This window comes from Cervus elaphus, chromosome 27, assembly GCF_910594005.1.
Source record: "Cervus elaphus chromosome 27, mCerEla1.1, whole genome shotgun sequence".
In the NCBI taxonomy this organism is placed as follows: domain Eukaryota; kingdom Metazoa; phylum Chordata; class Mammalia; order Artiodactyla; family Cervidae; genus Cervus; species Cervus elaphus.
This window is the reverse complement of record NC_057841.1, coordinates 26,897,774-26,920,258: the sequence shown is the minus strand read 5'-3', so window position 1 is coordinate 26,920,258 and position 22,485 is coordinate 26,897,774. Positions and strand designations below refer to the sequence as shown.

The following is a 22,485-nucleotide window of genomic DNA, read 5'->3' as shown; positions in this document are numbered from 1 at the left end:
AATATACACTAGTTGAAATAAATAAGCTTCTTCAAATTGTCTATCTAAATTAAAGTGTATCATTATCCCCATTTTACTGATGAAGTATACAGGTTTAAAAAGTAGAGACCTGCTCAAAGTCACAGAGCTGATCAAGTATTGCTTCCTGCTCAGCGAACAACTGTGAACCATGAAATAGCAGTTAGGGGTCTCAGCATTAATTTGCTTTTGCTCATTTTCAGACCCTAAACTATGATCTGAACATATACTGTGATAGTTGAAATGTGAGTCAAATGATTTGAAGTTTAAATGCAAATTATACAAATTCTTAGTATAGCCATATTTATAAATTCTTTGGATCTTAGTTTTCCCATATGTGAAAAAAAATGGGAATAATAACAGTGCCTGAAACTACTGTGTTGTTAAAACGATTACATGAGTTAGTTCCTAGATAAGTGTCTGGAAAATAGTAAGAATCCAATGATTGTTACCTATCATTATTACTCTTTGGGAGCAAGGTGATGACTTAATTCTCTTATTTGAAACTCTGTGTCTGAGTTACCCTCTTGACCCCAGCTAACTTTAGGATCTCCATTTCAAAAATATTAAGAAAAAAATACTAATAATGAGGCTACAGATAGTTGCACCTCGGGGTATACTTTTAGTTGTTGTTGTTTTGTTACTCAGTTGTGTCCGACTCTTTGGCAGCCCCATGGACTGTAGCCCATCAGGCTCCTCTGTCCATGGGATTTCTCAGGCAAGAATACTTGAGTGGGTTGCCATTATCCAGGGGATCTTCTCAACCCAGGGATGAAACCCATATCACCTGCACTGGCAGGCGGGATTCTTTACCGCTGAGCCACCAGGGAAGCCCAGGAGTATACTTTAAGACTCATCAAATATTTAATATTAATAAAAAGCCATAAACTATTATATTGAGACAAATTAGAATGCATTGTTCTCTGTCTCTGATATTAATTTTTCTTCTTTTATTCTTTTCTCAAATTTGGGTAAACAGCAAGTGAATGAAGGAATGCTATTAATACCCATTAATGTGAGATGTGTAAATCACTTTAGGGTATTTCAACTACATTTCTTTCTCTTACGGTTCCTCTACCATTCTCTAAAGACACTTACAGACAAAATTACATTTTTAACCATTTGATATTACTCCAAATGATAGAACACAAGCAAAACACATATACAATGATAAAGCAAAAAGACACCAAATATTGTACATTAATGAATATAACTGAAATCTAGAAAAGTGGTATCTAGAATTTATACCACTATAAAATCTATAAAAATGATCTTATATTTAAAGCTTTTAAAGATTTTTCAAGATGGCTGGGTGAAATATCAATAACCTCAGATATGCAGATGACAACACCCTTACCCGCAGAAAGCAAAGAGGAACGAAAGAGCCTCTTGATGAAGGTGAGAGAAGAGGGTGAAAAAGTTGGCTTAAAACTCAACATTCAAAAAAATGAAGATCATGGCATCTGGTCCCATCACTTCATGGCAAATAGATGGGGAAACAATGGAAACAGTGACAGACTTTATTTTCTTGGGCTCCAAAATCACTGCAGATGGTGACTGCAGCCATGAAATTAAAAGACACTTGCCCCTTGGAGGAAAAGATATGACAAATCTAGACAGTGTATTAAAAAGCAGAGACATTACTTTGCCAACAAAGCTTCATCTAGTCAAAGCTGTGGTTTTTCTAGTAGTCGTTTACGGATGTGAGAGTTGTACCATAAAGAAGGCTGAGTACCAAAGAATTGATGCTTTTGAACTGTGGCATTGCAGAAGACTCTTGAGAGTCCCTTGGACTGCAAGGAGATCAAATCAGTCAATCCTAAAGGAAATCAACCCTGAAAATTCACTGGAAGGACTGATGCTGAGGTTGAAGCTTCATTACCTGGGCCTCCTGATGCAAAGGGCCGACTCGTTAGGTGACCTAAATGGGAAGTGAAGGGAAGTCACTCAGTCGTGTCCGACTCTTTGCGACCCCATGGACTGTAGCCTACCAGGCTCCTCCATCCATGGGATTCTCCAGGGAAGAATACTAGAGTGGGTTGCCATTTCCTTCTCCAGGGGATCTTCCCAACCCAGGGATCGAACCTGGGTCTCCCGCATTGGAGGCAGACCTTTTAACCTCTGAGCCACCAGGGAAGCCCAAGGAAGTCTAAATAAGAGGAGTAATATGTATTTGATTCACTTTGCCGTATAGCAAAAACAAACACAACACTGTAGAACAACTATACTCCAATAAAAATTAAAAAAAAAAAACACCCAAATCCTCCCCAAAACTCAAAAGACATTGAATACAAAAGCATGCAAAATAAAACTCCTATTTCTTTTTGAGCTATTGACCAATAGTTCATTGTCATCATCAAATAAACACAATGGTAACTATTGGTCCATTTGTTTTTTGTTTTTTTGGTCAAAATTACAATCTGTCATTCTAACCAGATTATTATGAATGTATGGAACTGATGGATCAGTTGAGACTTTGTATTGATCCAACTGAACTCTTAAATGTTTAAAAAGGAACTCAAAATTGATATTTTGCTGCATATGGGGAATTAAAACTCAACTTCACTTAGCACATTTCTGGATGTAAATCATATAGGTCCCTCATCTTCTCCATTCTCCTGAAATAAAAAATGTGAAATGAACTAACATGGAATAGAACACACATGGTAGGCACTCAAAAATGGTGGCTATGCTATCTCTCTTTCTGTAACAGTTTACAATGAATATAAGCATATGTAATGGTAAGCATGATAGCATAAGAATTCAAAAGGACACTAATTTGGGTGGAAGGAGTCAGTAAGGCTTTTCTTGGTTCCTGATTTTTTTTTTTTTGAAGTGAGTCCTGGTTTTAAAGATTATTTTTCTATACTGTAATTAATTTTACATCTCTGAGCAAGGCAAGCATTTTTTTCACAAAAGCATTATACACATTAAATTTAGATTACAAATAGCATAGATACAACAAAACTAATTATATCGTATCATTCTTCTATATCTTTTGATTTAAAAAAAATGTACTAATAGAAGGAAAAAAATACACCCAGTAAGGAACACATCTGAGATCTACGCAACTTGTAAGAATAAAAATACACTAACGTGTATTTTATACATACTCTTTATCTATATTATTACATGAATGCTATTTTAAATTGGTAGCTAACAATAAAAACTTGAGCTTAAAATTTACCCTGGGGCTTTTTAAAAACCAATTCCAACTCAGCTACCCATTTGTTTTTCCACTCAATTCACTAAAACAATAAATGTATATTTTGCAGACTTGCTTTGTGTTTTTAACAGAGGCATCTGGTGTATTATTTTCATTTTGTAAAATAATTCATATAGAAGAGAAAAAATATATATCTGTATAAGAAACATTACTGCAAGTATTTGCCTTTTATCAAGTAACTATCTGCTAATGGGACTAGATTTCTGCCTCTTTGAATTGTTTGCCCATCATAGTCACCATGTGGTCCATAAAGGGAACTGGTCTCACACAGCGTCATTCAGTGTGGGCACAGTGAAAGGCACATGGGTTTCAGATGATCTCGGTTCAATACCAGGCTCGATAGCTATACAGCTAATTTCAGTCAAATAGTTTAACATCCACTAGATTTTATGTCCTTCTGTTTCAATGAGACTGGTGATTATATGTGCTCTCCTCATCTGATAGGATGAGTTGGTTGAGTCATGAATATGAAAGCATTACACAAGTGTTTCCCAGGTGGCACTAGTGGTAAAGAACCCACCTGCCAATTCAGGAGACCTAAGAGACGTGGGTTCATTCCCTCCATGGGTCTAGGAAGAACCCACGTGCCTTGGAGCAACTAAGCTGGTGTGCTACAACTATTGATCCCGTGTGCCTAAGCCTGTGCTCCGAAACCAGAAAAGCCACCACAATAAGCCTGTGCACTGTAGCTGGAGAAAACTCACAAGCAGCAATGAAGATCCAGTGCCCCCCAAAATAAATAAATCAAATGAATAAAATTAAAAAAAACAAAACAAAAACAAACAAAAAAAAAGAATTAACTTGGGAACTTCCCCACGCAAGATTAATAGGCCTAGAAGGCATTCTCATGTACAACTACTTTCCATATTATAACATACATGTTTATTTATGCATCTATTTTTCTGCCTAAAGTGTGAGTTCTTAAAAACAGAGACCTTTTTTTTTTTCTTCTGTTTGTCCTTCAGGCACTCAGGATAGGGCGTACCACCTATGAGGGACATTTGCCGATTATATATTGTTGCTTCTACTCTAAACCACATCTGGGCCAAAAATCTCTATGCAGCATCAAGAAGCTGGAAATTGAAAAATCATCAAATTAAGATAATAATGACCTGGAATACAGCCACATGACAAAGAGCAAAATAATACTGTTCCAAAAGTCAAGCCATCACTCCTTTGTTTCAAAAGCCAATCTCATTATGCCTAAATATTTCACAGAGATATTATTCACTTCTTTATTTTTGGCTGTTCTAGGTCCTCGTTGCCGCAGGGGGTGTTCGCTAGTTGCGGTGCGAGGGTTTCTCATAGCAGCGGCTTCTCTTGTGGAATGCGGGCTCTAGGGCCGTGGGCTTCAGTAACTGTAGCGCGTGGGCTCACTAGTTGCATCTCCTGGGGGGCGCCAGAGCACAGGCGCAATAGTTGTGCACAGGCTTAGCTGCTCTGCGGAATGTGGGATCTTCCTGAAACAGGGATCACACAGGCCTGCCTTGGCAGAGGCAGATTCTTTATCACTGAACCACCAGGAAGCCCCTCAAAGAGATATTCTGAAAAACCTACTGCTTCTGTTCACTGTATCTAAATAAAATCACCTAACAATTATTAATGATAATTGCGAGAAGTGTTTTATAAACTTTAATTTGAATGATAATACCCATTCTGGTAAAAATGTAAAGGAAAGATTTGAAAATAATGTCACATGGGCCACGTTGAGGAAAAATATATTTTTGAGTAAAGTGAAGATCGAAGGGTCCTGGGAACTAAGCCAAAAACTAAATATGTAGCAACTATAGCAACATGTTAACTCTCAAACAATAATTACTTTCCTACCGCCTTTATTACTTGAAACATTCTTCTTCTGGGGATTGATTCAGAATATGTTACCATATTAAGTAAAAGGCAGCTGGGTCCCAAATACTAAGAGAAAATTTTAAAAAATATTAATGATCTGTGTTTTTAATTTATATATTTCTTTCCTTTAGATTTCTAATTTTGTTTCTGTTCTCACCTATTAATAATTTTAAACATATCTATAACCAGATTTTAGAGAAGGAAATGGCAACCCATTCCAGCATTCTCGCCTGGAGAATCCCACAGACAGAGGGGCCTGGCAGGCTACAGTCCATTGGTTTGCAAGAGTTGGACACGACTGAGCGACTAAAACACTATATCCAGATTTGGGTTTTCTTAGCCTTTCTTTTTTCATGTAATTAGTCCCTTAATGCTTCTTTGTGAGTTGTATTTTCCAAGCTCTTAATCAACATTTCTACTTTTTCCCGAGTTTTAATGTTACTAGTTGTCCTTTAAAAATGTGACCGTCTCCAAGTATAAAATAAATATCTTCTAAACTCTTTTCATGTAATAGTTTTATTCTTTGGTTGACTAATATGATTCTCTGCTAGTCTAGTTAAGTGAATTTGCATAATAATAAGCAATTTGTAAATGCCCTAGTCCAGTTCAGCTATTCTTTTTAAGCAATTCTATTCACTAAGGTTTTAAAATGCTTTAAAATCATTTTTGTTTGATATTCTTCATAACAAAATTGTGAAATAGGTGAATATCAAACTCACTGGTATCTAAGTTTCTCAGAGATACTATATAATTAAGCTTTGATCATCCTCCAAGGTAAAACAGAGTCTAACCTCAAAAATATTAGTGACAGTATTACTTTATAAATCTGGATAGAATTGATGGAACATTCCTAAGGACTGAAAAGTAACAGTGAACTGATGAGTCTGCTAAACCTTTAGTGAGGTCATCTGAGGGCCCCGAGGCACTCTGCATTTGCATTTTCATTGCAAGAATTCCTGAAGCAAAATTCCACAGTCTTCTTCCTGGGGGAGTAGGGGAAGGGAACACCTGGGAGTTTGGGATTAGCAGATGTAAACTGTTATATACTAAGACAGATAAACAACAATGTCTGCGCACAGGGAACTACACTCAACATCCTGTGATAAAATTCCATAACGGAAAAGAATATGAAAAGAAGAATCTCTATATGAGTATAACTGAGTTACTCTGCTATATAGCAGAGATTGGCACAACACTGTAAATCAACTACACTTTGATGAAAAAATAAAATTATCAAAATAAAATAAATGTAATAAATGATTTGGCTTCCCTGTCCATCCTCTACAACTAACATAAATCCAATTTCCCACCACTTTTGCTCATTCTTCTTCTTCCATGGGTTTTGAACCCTACTATAAGCCTTAACTCTCCAAAATGTCCTCCAAGTTTAGACCTATGTCACTTCACCTAAGGATTACCCCCATTTAACCACTTACATTAATTTAGACATGCCCTGTATTTTGGCTTCTAAAATACCTGGTTTTCTTAACTGTCTGCCTTCATTTTTCTCTTAGGGTCCTTTTCCCCCCAACAAACTCCTTCCATGCCACTTGTTCCTAATGGATTGATATTCTCCAGGATGATATATTTGACCTCATCTCTTCTTCAGTCTATATAAGTCTGAAGTGATCTTATCAACCACAAAATCCTTAGGCAGCACGTCTCTGAAATCTCTCAAATGTCTCTCCACCCTGGATGTTTCTTCTAAGCTGAAACATTAGGTTCCCCATACCTATTAAACATCTCTAATGGATACCACATAAGTATCATAAACTTTATATGTCAACACAGCTCCCTTGAAATGTTTTTCATTCTGAATCTTAGTATATGCAATCACCATTCACTTAGGCAACCAGGCCTCAAATCCTGGAGTCATACTAAAATGTTCTGTTTTACTTCCCACAGTTAGGAACACTTCACTCATCCAAAAAATTTGAGAAACTACTATGTAACCAGAAATTAAGCCATGTTCTAGCCACAGTGATCCAGCTGTAAAGAATCTGCCTGCTAATGTGGGAGACACAGGTTCGATCCCTGGGTCAGGAAGATCCCTGGGAGAAGGAAATGTCAACCCACTCCAGTATTCTTGCTTGGGAAATCTCACTGACAGAGGACAGAAAAGGTGGTGGGCTAGTCCATGGGGATGCAAAAGAGTTGCACATGACTTAGCAACTAAACAACAGGTCATACTGTAGCAAGCAAGGCAGACACCATTCTTGCAAAATGTATATCTTAATGAAATGTATAGAGGTAAAGAGGTCATTCATATCATAATCTATGTGAAAGACACTCCCAGAAGTGTCGGGGACTCTCAATATACAACCTACGAAGCTATATATGGTACTCCTGCAAACACAATGTCAAAAGTACAACAGTATAATGTTCATTATTTTTTTTACTATGTCTCTACATTATTATGTTCCTGGATGGCCGCAACAGCTCTCTAACTATTTTATTTCTTTTTCCCATAGTTCCTATGCTATAGCTCCTCTACAATGTTGCCAGAATAATCTTTCTAAAATTCTAAGGTGACCACAGCCTTATACAAAGCACTGCCAACAGGATGCAATTCAAAGTCCTTAAACTGGCCTAAAAAGCCCTCATGATGGAGCCTCTTTATCCTCCATTCCTTCACGCATTCTCTGCTGTGGCCACGCTGAGCTCCTTGCCAATCTCCATGCCTAGCGTACTTTCTCACTATTCTAGGCCTCAAAACATGCATTACCAGAAATAACACATTCCGTATGAATCACATCTTCGTGCCCTTTACACTTATCCCTGGCATCACTTTCTAAAAAGTCTTTCTTATGATTTACCATGGTCTAGGAAGAAGAGGTGGCAAGAATACACAGAAGCACTATATAAAAAAGATCTTCATGACCCAGATAATCACAATGGTGAGATCACCAGCCTACAGCCAGAATCCTGGAATGTGAAGTCAAGTGGGCCTTAGGAAGTGTCACTACAAACAAAGCTAGTAGAAGTGATGGAATTCCAGTTGAGCTATTTCAAATCCTAAAAGATGATGCTGTGAAAGTGCTGCACTCAATATGCCAGAAAATTTGGAAAACTCAGCAGTGGCCACAGGACTGGAAAAAGTCAGTTTCCATCCACTCCCAAAGAAAGGCAATGCCAAAGAATGTTCAAACTACCACACAATTACACTCATATCACACACTAATAAGGTAATGCTCAAAATTCTCCAAGTCAGGCTTTAACAATACGTGAACTGTGAGCTTTCAGATGTTCAAGCTGGTTTTAGAAAAGGCAGAGGAATCAGAGATCAAATTGCCATCACTGAAAAAGTAAGAGAGTTCCATTAAAATATCTACTTCTGTTCTACTGACTATGCCAAAGCCTTTGATTGTGTGGACCACAACAAACTGTGGAAATTTCTTAAAGAGATGGGGATACCAGACCAGCAGATCAGCCTCTTGAGAAATCTATATGCAGGTCAGGAAGCAACAGTTAGGACTGAATATGGAACAACAGACTGGTTCCAAATAGGAAAAGGAGTATGTCAAGGCTGTATATTGTTACCCTGCTTATTTAACTTATATGAAGAGTACATCATGAGAAATGCCGGGCTGGATGAAGTACAGGCTGGAATCAAGATTGCTGGGAGAAATATCAATAACCTTAGATATGCAGATGACACCACCCTTACGGCAGAAAGCAAAGAAATAAAGAGCCTCTTGATGAAAGTGGAGAGTGAAAAACTTGGCTTAAAACTCAACATTCAGAAAACTAAGATCATAGTATCCAGTCCCATCACTTCATGAAAAATAGATGGGGAAACAGTGGAAACAGTGAGACTTTATTTTCTTGGGCTCCCAAATCACTGCAGATGGTGATTTCTAGCCATGAAATTAAAAGATGTTTACTCCTTTGAAGCAAAGTTATGACCAATCTAGACAACCTATTAAAAAGCAGAGACATTGCTTTGCCAACAAAGGACTGTCTAGTCAAAGCTATGGTTTTTCCAGTAATTATGTATGGATGTGAGAGTTGGACTATAAAGAAAGCTGAGCACCAAAGAACTGATGCTTTTGAACTGTGGTGTTGGAGAAAACTCTTGAGAGTCCCTTGGACTACAAGGAGATCCAACCAGTCCATCCTAAAGGAAATCAGTCCTGAATACTCACTGGAAGGACTGATGCTGAAACTGAAACTCCAATACTTTGGCCACCTGATGCAGAGAGCTGACTCACTGGAAAAGACCCTGATACTGGGAAAGATTGAAGGCGGGAGGAGAAGGGGACAACAGAGGATGAGATGGTTGGATGGTATCACCGACTCCATGGACATGAGTTTGAGTAAACTCCAGGAGTTCGTGATGTACAGGGAAGCCTGGCATGCTGCAGTCCATGGGGTCGCAAAGAGTCGGACACAACTGAGTGACTGAACTGAACTGAACTAAACTGAACTAAAACTAAACTGGGACTTCTCCAGTGTTCCAGCAGCTAAGACTCCATGCTTCCAATTCAGGAGGCCCAGGCTTGAACCTGGGTCAGGGAACTAGATCTCACATACCACAACTAAGACGTGGCAAAGCCAAACAAATAAATATTAAAAAAGATTCATCATGGTCCTATAGGTGCCCCACATCTGCCCTCTCATGTCACCCTGCCACATGCCTGCCATATTCCTTATGGAATTAGGGCATAATAACAACTTTGAAATTCTTATCAACTTGACTCTAAGCTTTTTAGAGCAGGGACCCTGCTTTGCTTATTTTCATATTTTGCTTGCTCTAACTAGGCCATTTGGATATGACCTAAATCAAATCCCTTACGATTATACAGTGGCAGTGACAGACAGATTCAAGGGATTAGATCTAATACACAGAGTGCCTGAAGAACTACAGACAGAGGTTCGTAATATAGTACAGGAGGCAGTGATCAAAACCATCCCCAAGAAAAAGTGCAAAAACCAAAATGGTTGCCTGAGGAGGCCTTACACATAGCTGAGAAAAGAAGAAAGTGAAAGGCAAAGGAGAAAAGGAAAGATATTCCCAACTGAAGGCAGAGTACCAAAGAATAGTGAGGAGAGATAAAAAAGCCTTCCTAAGTGAATAATGCAAAGAAAGAGAGGAAAACAACAGAATGGGAAAGATTAGACAACTCTTCAAGAAAATTAGAGATACCAAGAGAACATTTCATGCAAAGATGGGCACAAAAAAGGACAGAAACAATATGAACCTAACAGAAGCAGAAGATATTGAGAAGAGGTGGCAAGAATAAACAAAAGAACTACACAAAAAAAGATCTTAATGACCTAGATAACCACGATGGTGTGATCCCTCACCTAGAGCCAGACATCTTGGAGTGCAAAGTCAAGTTGGCCTTAGGAAGCATCACTATGAACAAAGCTGGCAGAGGTGATGGAATTCCAGCTGTGCTATTTCACATCCTAAAAGATGATGCTGTTAAAGTGCTGCACTCAACATGCCAGCAAATTTGGAAAACTCAGCAGTGGTCACAGGACTGGAAAAGGTCAGTGTTCATTCTAATCCCAAAGAAGATCCAAAGAATGTTCAAACTATCACATAATTGAACTCATTTTACATGCTAGGAAAGTAATGCTCAAAATTCTCCAAGCTAGGCTTCAACAGTATGTGAACTGAAAACTTCCAGATATTCAAGCTTGACTTAGAAAAGGCAGAGGAACCAGAGATCAAGTTGCCAACATCTGGTGGATCATAGAAAAAGCAAAAGAACTCCAGAAAAACATCTACTTCTTCTTCATTGACTATGCTAAATCCTTTGACTGTGTGGATCACAAGAAACTGTGGGAAAATCTAAAAGAGACAGGAATACCAGACCACCTTACTAACATGCTGTGAAACTCGTATGCAGGTCAAGAAGCAACAGGTAGAACCAGACATGGAACAACAGACTGGTTCCAAACTGAGAAAGAAGTTTTTCAAGGCTATATATGGTTACCTTGACTATTTAACTTAAATGCAGAGTACATCATGAGAAATGACAGGCTGGATGAAGCACAGGCTGGAGTCAAGATTTCCAGGAGAAATATCAATAACCTCAGATACACAGATGACACCACCCTTATGGCAGAAAGTGAAGAGGAATGAAAGAGTGTCTTGATGAAGGTGAAAAACGATAGTGAAAAAGCTGCTTAAAACTCAACATTCAGAAAATGAAGGTCACAGCATCCGATTCCATCACTTCATGGCAAATAGATGGGAAAACAATGGAAACAGTGATAGACTTTATTTTCTTGGGCTCCAAAATCACTGCAGGTGGAGACTGCAGCCATGAAATTAAGACATTCGCACCTTGAAAGAAAAGACATGAAAAAACATAAAGTGAGAGTAAAGTCAAGTCGCTCAGTTGTATCCGACTCTTTGCGACCCCACAGACTGTAGCTTACTGGGCTCCTCTATCTATGGGATTTTCCAGGCAAGAGTACTGGAGTGGGTTGCCATTTCCTTCTCCAGAGGATCTTCCTGACCCAGGGATTGAACCCAGGTCTCCCACATTTTAGGCAGACGCTTTACCAGCTGAGCCTCCAGGGAAGTCCTAAACATACAGTGTATTAAAAAGCAGAGACATTACTTTGCCAGCAAAGGTCCATCTAGTCAAAGCTATGGTTTTTTCAGTAGTCATGTATGGATGTGAGATTTGGACCATAAAGAAGGCTGAACACTGAAGAACTGATGCCTTTGAGCTGTGGTGTTGGAGAAGACTCTTGACAGTTCCTTGAACTGCAAGGAGACCAAACCAGTCAATCCTAAAGAAAATCAATCCTCAATATTCACTGGAAGGACTGATGCTGAAGTTGAAGCTCCAATACTTTGGCCACCTGATGCAAAGAGCTGACTCATTAGAAAAGACCTGATGCTGGGAAAGACTGAAGGCAGGAGGAGAAGGGGATGACAGAGTACGAGATGGTTGAATGGCATCACTGAATCAAAGGACATGAGTTTGATCAAGCTCTGGGAGATGGTGATGGATAGGGAAGCCTAGCGTTCTGCAGTTTATTGTGTCAAAAAGAGTCAGACACAACTGAGTGACTGAAAAACAAGTTAAACATGTTGCCTATAGCCTGAAATATAAGGATCACCCATTCTCAAGCCTCTGCCCTTCAAAGGTATAATACTTTTTCATTCATATAGAGATAAAAAGTTTCAGAACAGGAAACAGCGTTTGTCTTTTGGAGGGTTTACAGGAACACTGTGACCAGACCTACCTGGACAGCAGCAAGAACAAAGGGTTCCACACAAAGAAGTCTGCAGGGACCAACCACACACCTTTTTCTTTTAGCATAAAAGAAGCCTGACTTCTACCTTGGGTAAGATTGTTCTTTGGGACACTAGTCCACCATCTTCTGGGTCTACTGGCTTTCAAAACGAAAATTCTACTCCTAACCCCAGTACACGTTGTGAGCATTATGAGCTTGGGCTCGGTAACACACATACTCTTAGCGGCTGTATTAACAGCCTTATGAATAAAGACCCTTCTCTCTTTGACTTGCCTCTACTAGCTACTCATTGCTGCTAATGTAACAGATATTTAATACACTCTTTTTGAAGAAAGTCCCTCTGGATTCTGGTTGCAACATGCTGCCACAACTGTCTGACAAATTCAGTTATTTTCTACTTGATCGGCTTTGATTCCTCAGCAGTGTCCATCAGAGCTGACCGTTCTCTTTCTTGAAAGGTGGACTTAGCTTCCTAACACAATGCCCTTCTGATTTTTTCTCTATCTCTCTGGTTACTTCTCAGCTGCAAAGGTTGTTCTTTTATCAAACCATTAAACATTCCTCCTCCGAAGTGTCTTCTCCTCTCTGGAGCTCTTTTCCTATCTTACTCTTTGCAGGTTAATCAATCTGTGCTTTTTATAATCCCATTTTAATAGAGGTAGAAAAGTAAATTCATTCTGTTTAATGAATGGAAAAACATATTTTAACGAGCATAGTTCCTATAGTAATATTGAACAAGGAGGGAAACAAGAGAGGAGCAAACCACTGGACGATTTTTGGAAAAAAAAAAATCTTAAGCAGATATATAGCATTAAAAGGACATTTCCTGAATAAGTTTTATAAAGACAGGGTTATGTGGAGGGCAAGGAAACTTAAGGGTTATCTTGTCCTGTAAAATATAACACAGTGATTCTCATAATGTTAGTGAATATAAAATCATCTGTGTTTGTATGATATGGCTTTAATCCATTAAAGACAGTACTGTGCATTTACCAATGCAAAAGTTGTAACAGCCTCCCTCAGGCAAAAGTGCTTAAGTGTCTGATAATGTCTAGTGACTTGCTTAAAAGAGGATAAAACAACACACCCTCAGGCAGGCAAGAGGATTTAAATAGAGCCAATTTAGGAAGCATAATGCTTTAGCAAATTCAGAAATTAATCCAGATTAAGACATTTTGCTTTTAGGATCTATTTCAAAAGACCAATTCTACAACTGTAACTTACAAGTGAGAGCAGGGAAGGGAGTGAAAACATACATGCTATAAATAGCCTCATATGTATAAAAGCATACCTTCAAAACCGATAGAGCAAAATCATCAACATGAATTATCTCAAAATGATAGAAATATAGCTTCACTTTTAATGAATAAATCCATTGGGAATGGGGAAGATTGTAATTCATACTAATATAAAGAATCTAGAAATGTAGATAATACATCTGCACATGTCTTTTGCATAATACAATTTACAGAAAGCTGTTCAAGGAGTTATTTAATCTGTACGTTTCATCCATAAAACGGACACATTTTGTCTATATGCATGAAGTAAGTTATGGATCAAAGGTACCAAGTCTCTAAAGCAAACTTAAGAATTTAATTGAAATTTTATTGCTACATATACATATCCTATCCTATCTAGGTGAAACTAGAAGTGATCTTTTTATAGTCCAAATTGTGCTCTGAGAGCTAAACTTTCACATCTGAGCTCAACAAACTCCCAAAGACAAATCCATAAGATGATATAAGTGAGGCACATTAAATCAGTGATTCCATGTATAAAAACCTACCACTCTGCATGAGAAAGGATCCATTTCACTCACTGTTATACCTGAAATTTATTCTGTTCATGTAACATGGACACACAGTGTCTACAGTTAGTGATTTCTTGGTAACCCACTGTTAGGTTTTGTTTTAAATACTTCTAGCGACAAAGATCTTCACTTTGAGAGGGTAACAGGCAGGAAGGCCAGGGGTCTCCAAATGGAGGAAAGAGGCTGCAAGTGCCAGACATTTTTATCTCTCTTAAGCGGCAGGAGGAAACAAACCAGCGATATTGTTTCTTCTCTATACAAATTTAAAAGGTTTCTCTTAAAATGCTGTGTTGCCATGACACCTGGTCTCACCTGAAGCTAACTACTCTCAAACCTTGAGTTAACCAATACATTTCTTTTTCTTATGGAAATGTTGTCTTAAGCTATGACTCTATCTTCAAGTTGGTTCCGCCAAATGGCCCAACTCAGGTATTGTTCCCCTAATCTATGTAAACGAAACTATTTGTTGGTAACCTGCCCTTCTACAAGATTCAAGTCAATCGTTTTATGGCCAGGGATGAATTATCTGGTGCCATTCTAAATTTTATGACATTCCTTTCTTTTCATTAACAGATTGTGAGTGACTATATAACAATAATGTATCCGGCCTGAGGACAGTCTTTGGATTAAACCCTCTGGCTAATTCTGTTATCTTAAAACATAAATTATGGGAGTAGGTCTGGTCTTTACAAGGATGTATCCTGCCTGAGGACAATCTTTGGATTAAACCTTCTGGCCAACTCTGTTATCTTAAAATGTAAATTATGGGAGTAGGTCTGGTGAGGTCTTTACAACCTCCAGACATTCTTTGGATTCAATGGAGAGTATATAACTCCATTGCTAATACTAGCAAAGCGGGTACTCTTTCTGCCCCCTTCTGATGCCTATGTCAGAAGCTTTCTCTATCTCCTTTATACTTTAATAAAACTTTATTACACAAAAGGTCTGAGCAATCCAGCCTCGTCTCTGGCCCCGGATTGAATTCATCTCCTCTGGAGGCCAAGAATCCTAGCATCTTATCGTTCAGCAACAATCTTTCAACTTCTTGTATAAATATCTCTTTGTGACTTTCATGACCAACTTAAAAATTCATTGAAAATCGTCACATGATCTTACCTTGCTTCCATTTTCTCTGGCTTCTCGTTCCATCTTGAGGTCGGAAATCAGAAGGTTCTTGTATTTGCTTTTTCCATTAGTGCTCTGGTCGTCTATTCTGTACTCCGACGTCAGCTGCGCTGACAGGGGACTGTCACTCAGGTTCAGGGGCTGCTCGTCCTGCTCCAGCCCCGCTTTGCCGTCACCGTTGGAGTCGCCCAGCTCCCTGCTGTGTGTTCCCCCCGAAGCGACTGAACTGTGTCCCAGAGTCTCGTTGCCATTGAAGCTCTCTGTGGCAGAATCATCTGGTGGAAAGGAAAAATTTATATTTCAATTTTTAAGTGACACGCTGATAAGTTTCTACTTCAACAAACATTTATTGAGCTCCTATTCTGGGCTTGGCCTGGTACTAACTCGTTTTACATATGATGGACAGTTTAACTTGTGAAGTAGCCGGTATCATTTTTAACTTAGTAGGCATAAGAAGTGAAGTGTAAAATAAATAGAAGATATAATAATCTGAAGACAAAACAAACCATTCAATTGCAAATGGAATCTCAAAGAAAAGTAAATTAAAAAAAAAAAGAATTGCCAATTATTTCACAAGTAGTTTTCATATTTTTCAGTGAGAATATCCAGATTCGGTGAAAACTCTCTGATGAGAGCATTGTCCACCCTGCTAGTGGGTTATATACTAGTACCAGCTTTATGGGTGTTTAATATGCATCTGAAACATCAAAAATACTCAGAAACTTTGCTCAGCCATTATAAAGGCTTTAAAGCCTAAGGGGTTTAATCATTGCACGCATCTCTCCACAGATAAAAAGACACTGAAATCAGTGTTGCTTATATCAATAATACAAAATTTTAGAAATGATACACATTATCAAAAATAGAAATCTGGCTTAATATGGGCTTAATATACGTTGGAACATTTAGAGTATTATGGAATTAGTCAATATCCCATTTTAAATATGCAGGAAAATGTGAGTCAAGAGGCACTAAATGGAAAAAGCTAGTTACAGAAAGGTGTGGTCAATATGACCCCAATTTTGTGAAAAGAAAACAGATAAATACAAGAACAAAAAGACTGAAAAGTTGTAGTCTAAAATGTTAATACTGATACTGTCTTAACAGTATGACACTGGATTTTCTAACATATTCTCTATTATCTACTCTATATAGAATTCATAATGTACTGTAAAGTATATCATTTATAACATATAATACATAATTTTCTAATAACAAAAATGGAATAATTATAGAAGAAACAGGGAAGGAGAAGAAGCAGAACTAAGAAAACTTTTCTGGCTTTAAAATACAGAAGAAAATTGGTTAGAAGAAAATAATATCAATGACAATGTATTGAGAGCGAAGAAAAATAAAGGTTACCTAAACAGTAAAATTCTGTTTCTCTTAATTTATTCTTTATATCCATAGTAAGAATTTGCTATTCATTTTAAAGCCTTATGACTGAGAAAGGTATTGAACTGCTTCCTTTAGGGCAGAGTCGCTGATGAAACCATGTAAATATCTGTGGCTTCATGTGAATTTTTTGATTTCCAATATTCTCAAGTTTGCTTTTCTTTAGTAGGGTGCAATGAAGTATTTGATGTCTTCTAATCAATTGAAATCATGGAAATAATGTTTACATTCTGAAGGAGTGGTATAACTCACCTGTTAGTTTATTTATTCAACAAACATTTACTGAGTGCCTATTTTTGGCCAAAAGCAGGTAAAATATTTGGCCAATAGAGAATCTGGTGCCTTCAATGAGTTCACAGATACTTTAGTAACAGAAAAATAAAGATGAAGCTAAAATACAGAGCAAAAAAAGGAACAAGGGATCCAGAACAAGGGATCAAGATATCCAGAAGGTTTTCTAGAGAAGGTGGCATTGGAGTTGAATCCCAAAGCTTTAATCAGGTGAAGAAGTCGGGGAAGAGCCTTCCCCACCTAGAAATTGTCAGTGCAAAGTCACAGAGGAAAGAATATGCAGGCCCATGAGAAATAAGAGAAATACAGAGCTAAGTGCCAAAGAGACGCTGATGAAAAGGAAACTAAAAAGGGAGGAAACGAAGTGTTTTGTGCATCAAAGAATTTGGATTTTATCTTGAGAGCAAACAGAAGTAATTTTAATTAACTGTGGGAAGTGATGTGAAAAAAAAATGTTTTAAAGAGATAACTCTGTCTTTGATGAGGAGAATAGTGTAAAGGCAACAATCTGGAAGTTGGGGGGGACCATTAGGAGATGTAGAAGTCATCTAAGTCAGCTTGTTGAAAGCTCAACAAACTCTAAGTAAAACAGCAGCAGTGCAGAGTAAGAGGGGGTGACTAAAAATATTTTAGAATAGAAAATATATGTAAAACAAACATACAATTATCAAAGCGGAAACATTGGAGGGAGGGATAAAACAGGAGCTTGGGATTAACATACATATACTACTATATACAATAAATGGATAACCAACAAGTCCCTACTATACAGCGAAGGGGAACTCTACTCAATATTCTGTAATAACTAAATGGGAAAAATATCTGAAAAAATGAACATATGTGTATATATAATTGAATCACTCTGATGTATACCTGAAACTAATGCATACTTGAAAATCAACTATATTTCAATAAAAATTTTAAAAAAAGAAGAGGTAAGATTGGTAATGGTTGGACACAGGGCTCGGAAAAAGTCTAGGTTTCTTACTCTAGTGAAAAATGAAAACAAAGGGCATTCAGTTTAATTTTCAACAAAACAGTATTTTTTAAACAATTCTCTGGACATATTTTGTCAGAAAATGAAAATGAGTTTGCAGGGCAAGAAATTACTCTGTCTATGTACCCATTCAAGAGAAGACCTCATTTGGTGAGAAAACAAGAGAATTTAGGAAACTGGCCGTTTAAGTAATATATATAGCGGTTTCCATAGCTATCAATTTGAGAAACTGATAACATTCTTTTAACAATGAACTATCTAAGGTTTAAGAAACAAAATTAGGGGAATAACTTATGTAAGTAATTTGGAATTTTAAGGATGCCCTTCTATGCTAAGTCATATGGCTATGCTAAAGTATGAAAAGTTATTTCTTTTTATTTCTAAGAAATCCAAAGAAAAGTATAATGGACTGATTCAAGTCCAATTACTTAATTCATGAAGAAAATTGTGATTTTACATTTGTGTACTTGAATCCCTTCAAAAATAAGAAATATTTTATGTAAGAAATTATCATTACATTAAAAATATATAACCTCAAAGATATATTTAAAAACTAAATCTACATTCACATAGAACAAATCCAATGTCAATTATAGTCAAACATGCTATATCTGTAATTTTAATCTGATATCATCATACATATTAATAAAGAATATATCACTTATTCATTTTTCAGATAAGAGAAGGGTTAGCATTTATCAAGAGAATCTTTAATAAAAGTCATATATTTATAATTTCAGTATAAAGGATAAACAATAAAGAAAGAAAATATTTTTAGAGAGAGTGGTTCACTCCAGATGTTACCAAGGTAACTAAATTCAACAGCTTTACATATTTCAGTTCCTCAGTAAATCATCTGTTTCATGAAGGACAAATTATTTACTCATTTGTATCAAAAGCATATTGACATATTTTACCTTGTAAATGGTAAAAGAATCGATTTCATATGCCACTGTTTCAGAAATCAAAATTTAAAACAAAGTTTTTGATGTCTATATTAGAAAAATTTAATATAAAGAAGTGAGCAGACATTAAACTGAGGATTCATTAACCATTTTTTATTACCTACTTTCATAAAACCACATTCATCGTTTTCATTCTCTCTTCCTTAAAGATAATTTTTTCAGAATTATAGACCACAAATCTGAGACTCCTGTTAATCGTAACAATTCACATCTGATTACTGCTTTACAAGGGAAACCTGCTTTCTTACCCAGCAGAGTTTGCTCCATCCTGAGTGGCTGCAGGCATGTGGGTACCAGGCTGCTAGACACAGAGTGTGAGGTTTAGATCTGTAGTTATGATCATTACGTTAACAGGCCCAGAATGATGGTGCTCCTCTCAAGTTTCGGTCTGGGTACCACAGCACTGGAACCAAAAACTGTGTGAGTCCCAAGGAAAAACAGCACCTGGAGCTTTGGAAATTAAGAGTGGCCAGGATGCCTAGCAACAAAGGAGAATGTGGAATATGATGACAGGTAATGTGGAATCTAGTGACATCAGAAGGGCAGTTGGATGTTTGAGTTGCATTTGCGCTGAGGTTAGTTTCGATGGGATGGATTTAGTGCTTTGAAAGAGGCTGTCCACTTGAGCTTGGCTGTGGCTCTTGTCTATATAACACTAACATGGGTAGCAGGCTATTTCCTTCTTTCTCCTTCCCCACTCCTCATTTTCTCCACAAGTTAGTACAGATGCTAGAAATATTGTTTAAATTATTTCTAACATCTCCACCAGAATTTTGTGTGAAGTAAGTTCATCAACACCAGTCAACAGCTTTCCCTATATAAAATGAATTAACCTATAACAGTATGTGTGATATATGGCTGTGGGTATATTTAAATATATCTATATATACACATATATGTATATCTATTTTTTACATATATAAATATTAATAATATATATATGTGTTTGAAATCTCCCAAAGCACCTGACCTACTTTCTTACTCACTTTTAGTAGCTCTTCATTATGGCCTTTAGGCCAAGTGCCTTGGGCAAAATGAATAGGAAAAATATATATCATCCTCATTTTAATTTTAATACTTGGAAATTTAGTCCTAAAATGCAGGTCAGATGCCCATAGGGTCCAAAAAAAATTTTAATGTTTGCCTCCAAATGCAATATAGTCTCCTATCTCTAGTCCTCTGACTACATTTTGAAATCAAAACATTCAGACGAAGGAGAAGTTTACTGATGCAGATAAATTCATATGTGTGTTACATATGCATGCATAATTACTACTGAAAGGTTAAAAGACACTGATTCTAAAATGATCAAACTGATATTGGGAGTAAGAAAATAACAAGGAGATTCAATTTTCAAGTAAATTAATTCTACAGAAGGGTGTTATCCCAGTCTGGGAGCTCCAAATTCAGACCATGTCATTGCAAGGACAGGCTCTAATTACAGGAGCAAGCTAGAGAAAGCACCAAAATAAGCTATATGTTCCAAAGGATATCAGTAACCTCAGCACAATAATTAAAGAAAACTAATTCAGAGCCACCAATGAGGAGATAATAATATGCATTTCTTTATAGCACTTTGTTTACAAAGTTTAACTTAACCAAATACCTATTGTGTGTTAGACACTCTTTCTGGGATTTTGAGACCAGAGAGACTCCATGTAGAATTTGCTCTTAACTTGACTGTAACAAAAGAATTACAACATAAGTCAGAAAACAGTATTTGTCCCACATAAGTTTCATACAAGGCACAATGAGTAAACAAGGTTTTCGGAGAGAGAAAAGTTGCTTATACATCATGGGGGATGAGGATGGTATCAGTTACAAGAGGTGCAATCTGAAGGAGGTGAGATACACATAGATACATATTGGTGGTGGTGTAGGTTATTCTAGTTCAGAGAGCATATGAGAAAAAGAAATACAGGCAGGAAAGAGCTAGAAGAGGACAGAGAACTGAGTACATTCTACATTTCTACATGCTAAGACAGGAAACAGTATGTTTCAGCAAGTTGTAGATATTTTATTGTATATTCCTTTTTTGGATCACATAAAATTACTGATGGTTCTCCCAGGGTAGGTACTTGGAGAAGCCAACTGATTATGTGAGTTTAGTCTGTTAAAAGTCTATCTCTGCCCCTACCTTAGAGTCATTGTCAACTGATCAATGAAACTTTCTCCCAATTCTAAGAGGACCCATTTAAAAAAATGGTCATTCATGAATTATCAATGGTTTCTTAACTATCTAAGTTATTGTAAACTATGACTTTCATACTTACACATTAGCTTGTTTAGGGTTTCAAAAAAACCAGACATTTTACAGAAAATGATATGCATTAATATTTTTTATAATCACAAAGTAATTTGAAAATATCTGATTTATTTTGCTGATGAATACTGTGAATTTTTACTGTGAATATGGTGTTTTACTGATTATATTCACAGCACAATAAAATGCTAAATTTCAGCTAGAGATAAGTGAAAATTACATATGTATGGATATATGCATATACATATATACATGTGTGTGTGTGTGTCTGTATAGTACTTTATACAAAGCTGATGTCATCTATAAGGTGATGTAACATACAAGAGAATGCAAGCAGTGTTAAGGGGTAGGGTGGACAACTGATGAGAAAACAGGGATCTCAGCCCCACAACCATAAGGAACTAACCTCTGCCTACTACTTGATTAAACTCTGAAGTACATTCTTTACCAGAATTTCCAGATAAGAGTTTAGACAGGCTGACCTCTTGATTTTAGCCTTTGTGATACCCTCAGCTTAAACCCTAGTTGAACTTGCCTCAACTTTTGACCTATAGAGCTGATGAGCTCTTGGCAATTTATTACACAGCCAGATTATTACACAACAGAAAATGAATACAGTGACAAACAGAGAGGAGTCTATGGTATATTAGGATAGGTAATACCACTTAAAATTATTCAAGTATACTCAATGATGGGTGTGGATCAGTGTTTCTCAAACTTCCATTGCTCCAGAATCTCCTGGGTAGATAGTTAACAATACAGATTCACTTGGGCACTAAAAACTTCTAACTCAACAAAAATCAGAAACGCTGGTTTCTTTTATCTTGGTCAGGGGCAGGAGATCAAGAAGCAATTCTCTTACAAGAGTTCTGGGGCCATTAATTAATGTAGATCATCTCCCACAACTAACTGGTTGAATATGGAATTGTGGGTGGTAACGGTTGATAACAAGAGAACTGAATATGAATGACAGCCCCCAAATCTGAGCTAAGACAGAATCTAAGCATATTTTAATGTCATTTAACAAATCTCTAGGAAATTTTCAGAAAAAGAGACCAGCCAAATATTCTTTCACTTATCAAAACTAATCAAAACTTCACAAAAAATAAATAAATAAATAAAACAGAGCCAGTCAGCTTCACTTTTTAAAAGACTCCTAGAAGGATATGTTTTTTTCCCGAAGAGCTTATGTACTGAATATGTACTGAATAGCCAAAGATGTTATTTTTGGGGAAAGGATGACTTTGCTTACCTTAACAAACTCTTAGGCAAGAAGGGCTTTACCAAGGTCAAGAGTACATTTGCAAAATCAAGAAATTTTAT

At 37.0% G+C, this 22,485-nt stretch overlaps 1 protein-coding gene across 7 annotated transcripts in view; it reads right to left on the bottom strand.

The window, feature by feature from the left end:
* Positions 1-22,485, bottom strand: part of NOL4 (nucleolar protein 4) — a 452,815-nt gene that overhangs the window by 194,581 nt on the left and 235,749 nt on the right. For all 7 annotated transcript variants that reach the window (XM_043889495.1, XM_043889501.1, XM_043889496.1 and 4 more), the window contains one exon: positions 15,243-15,526. In XM_043889495.1, coding sequence (XP_043745430.1) covers positions 15,243-15,526 — 284 coding nt within the window. The remainder of the gene's footprint in view (positions 1-15,242; positions 15,527-22,485) is intronic.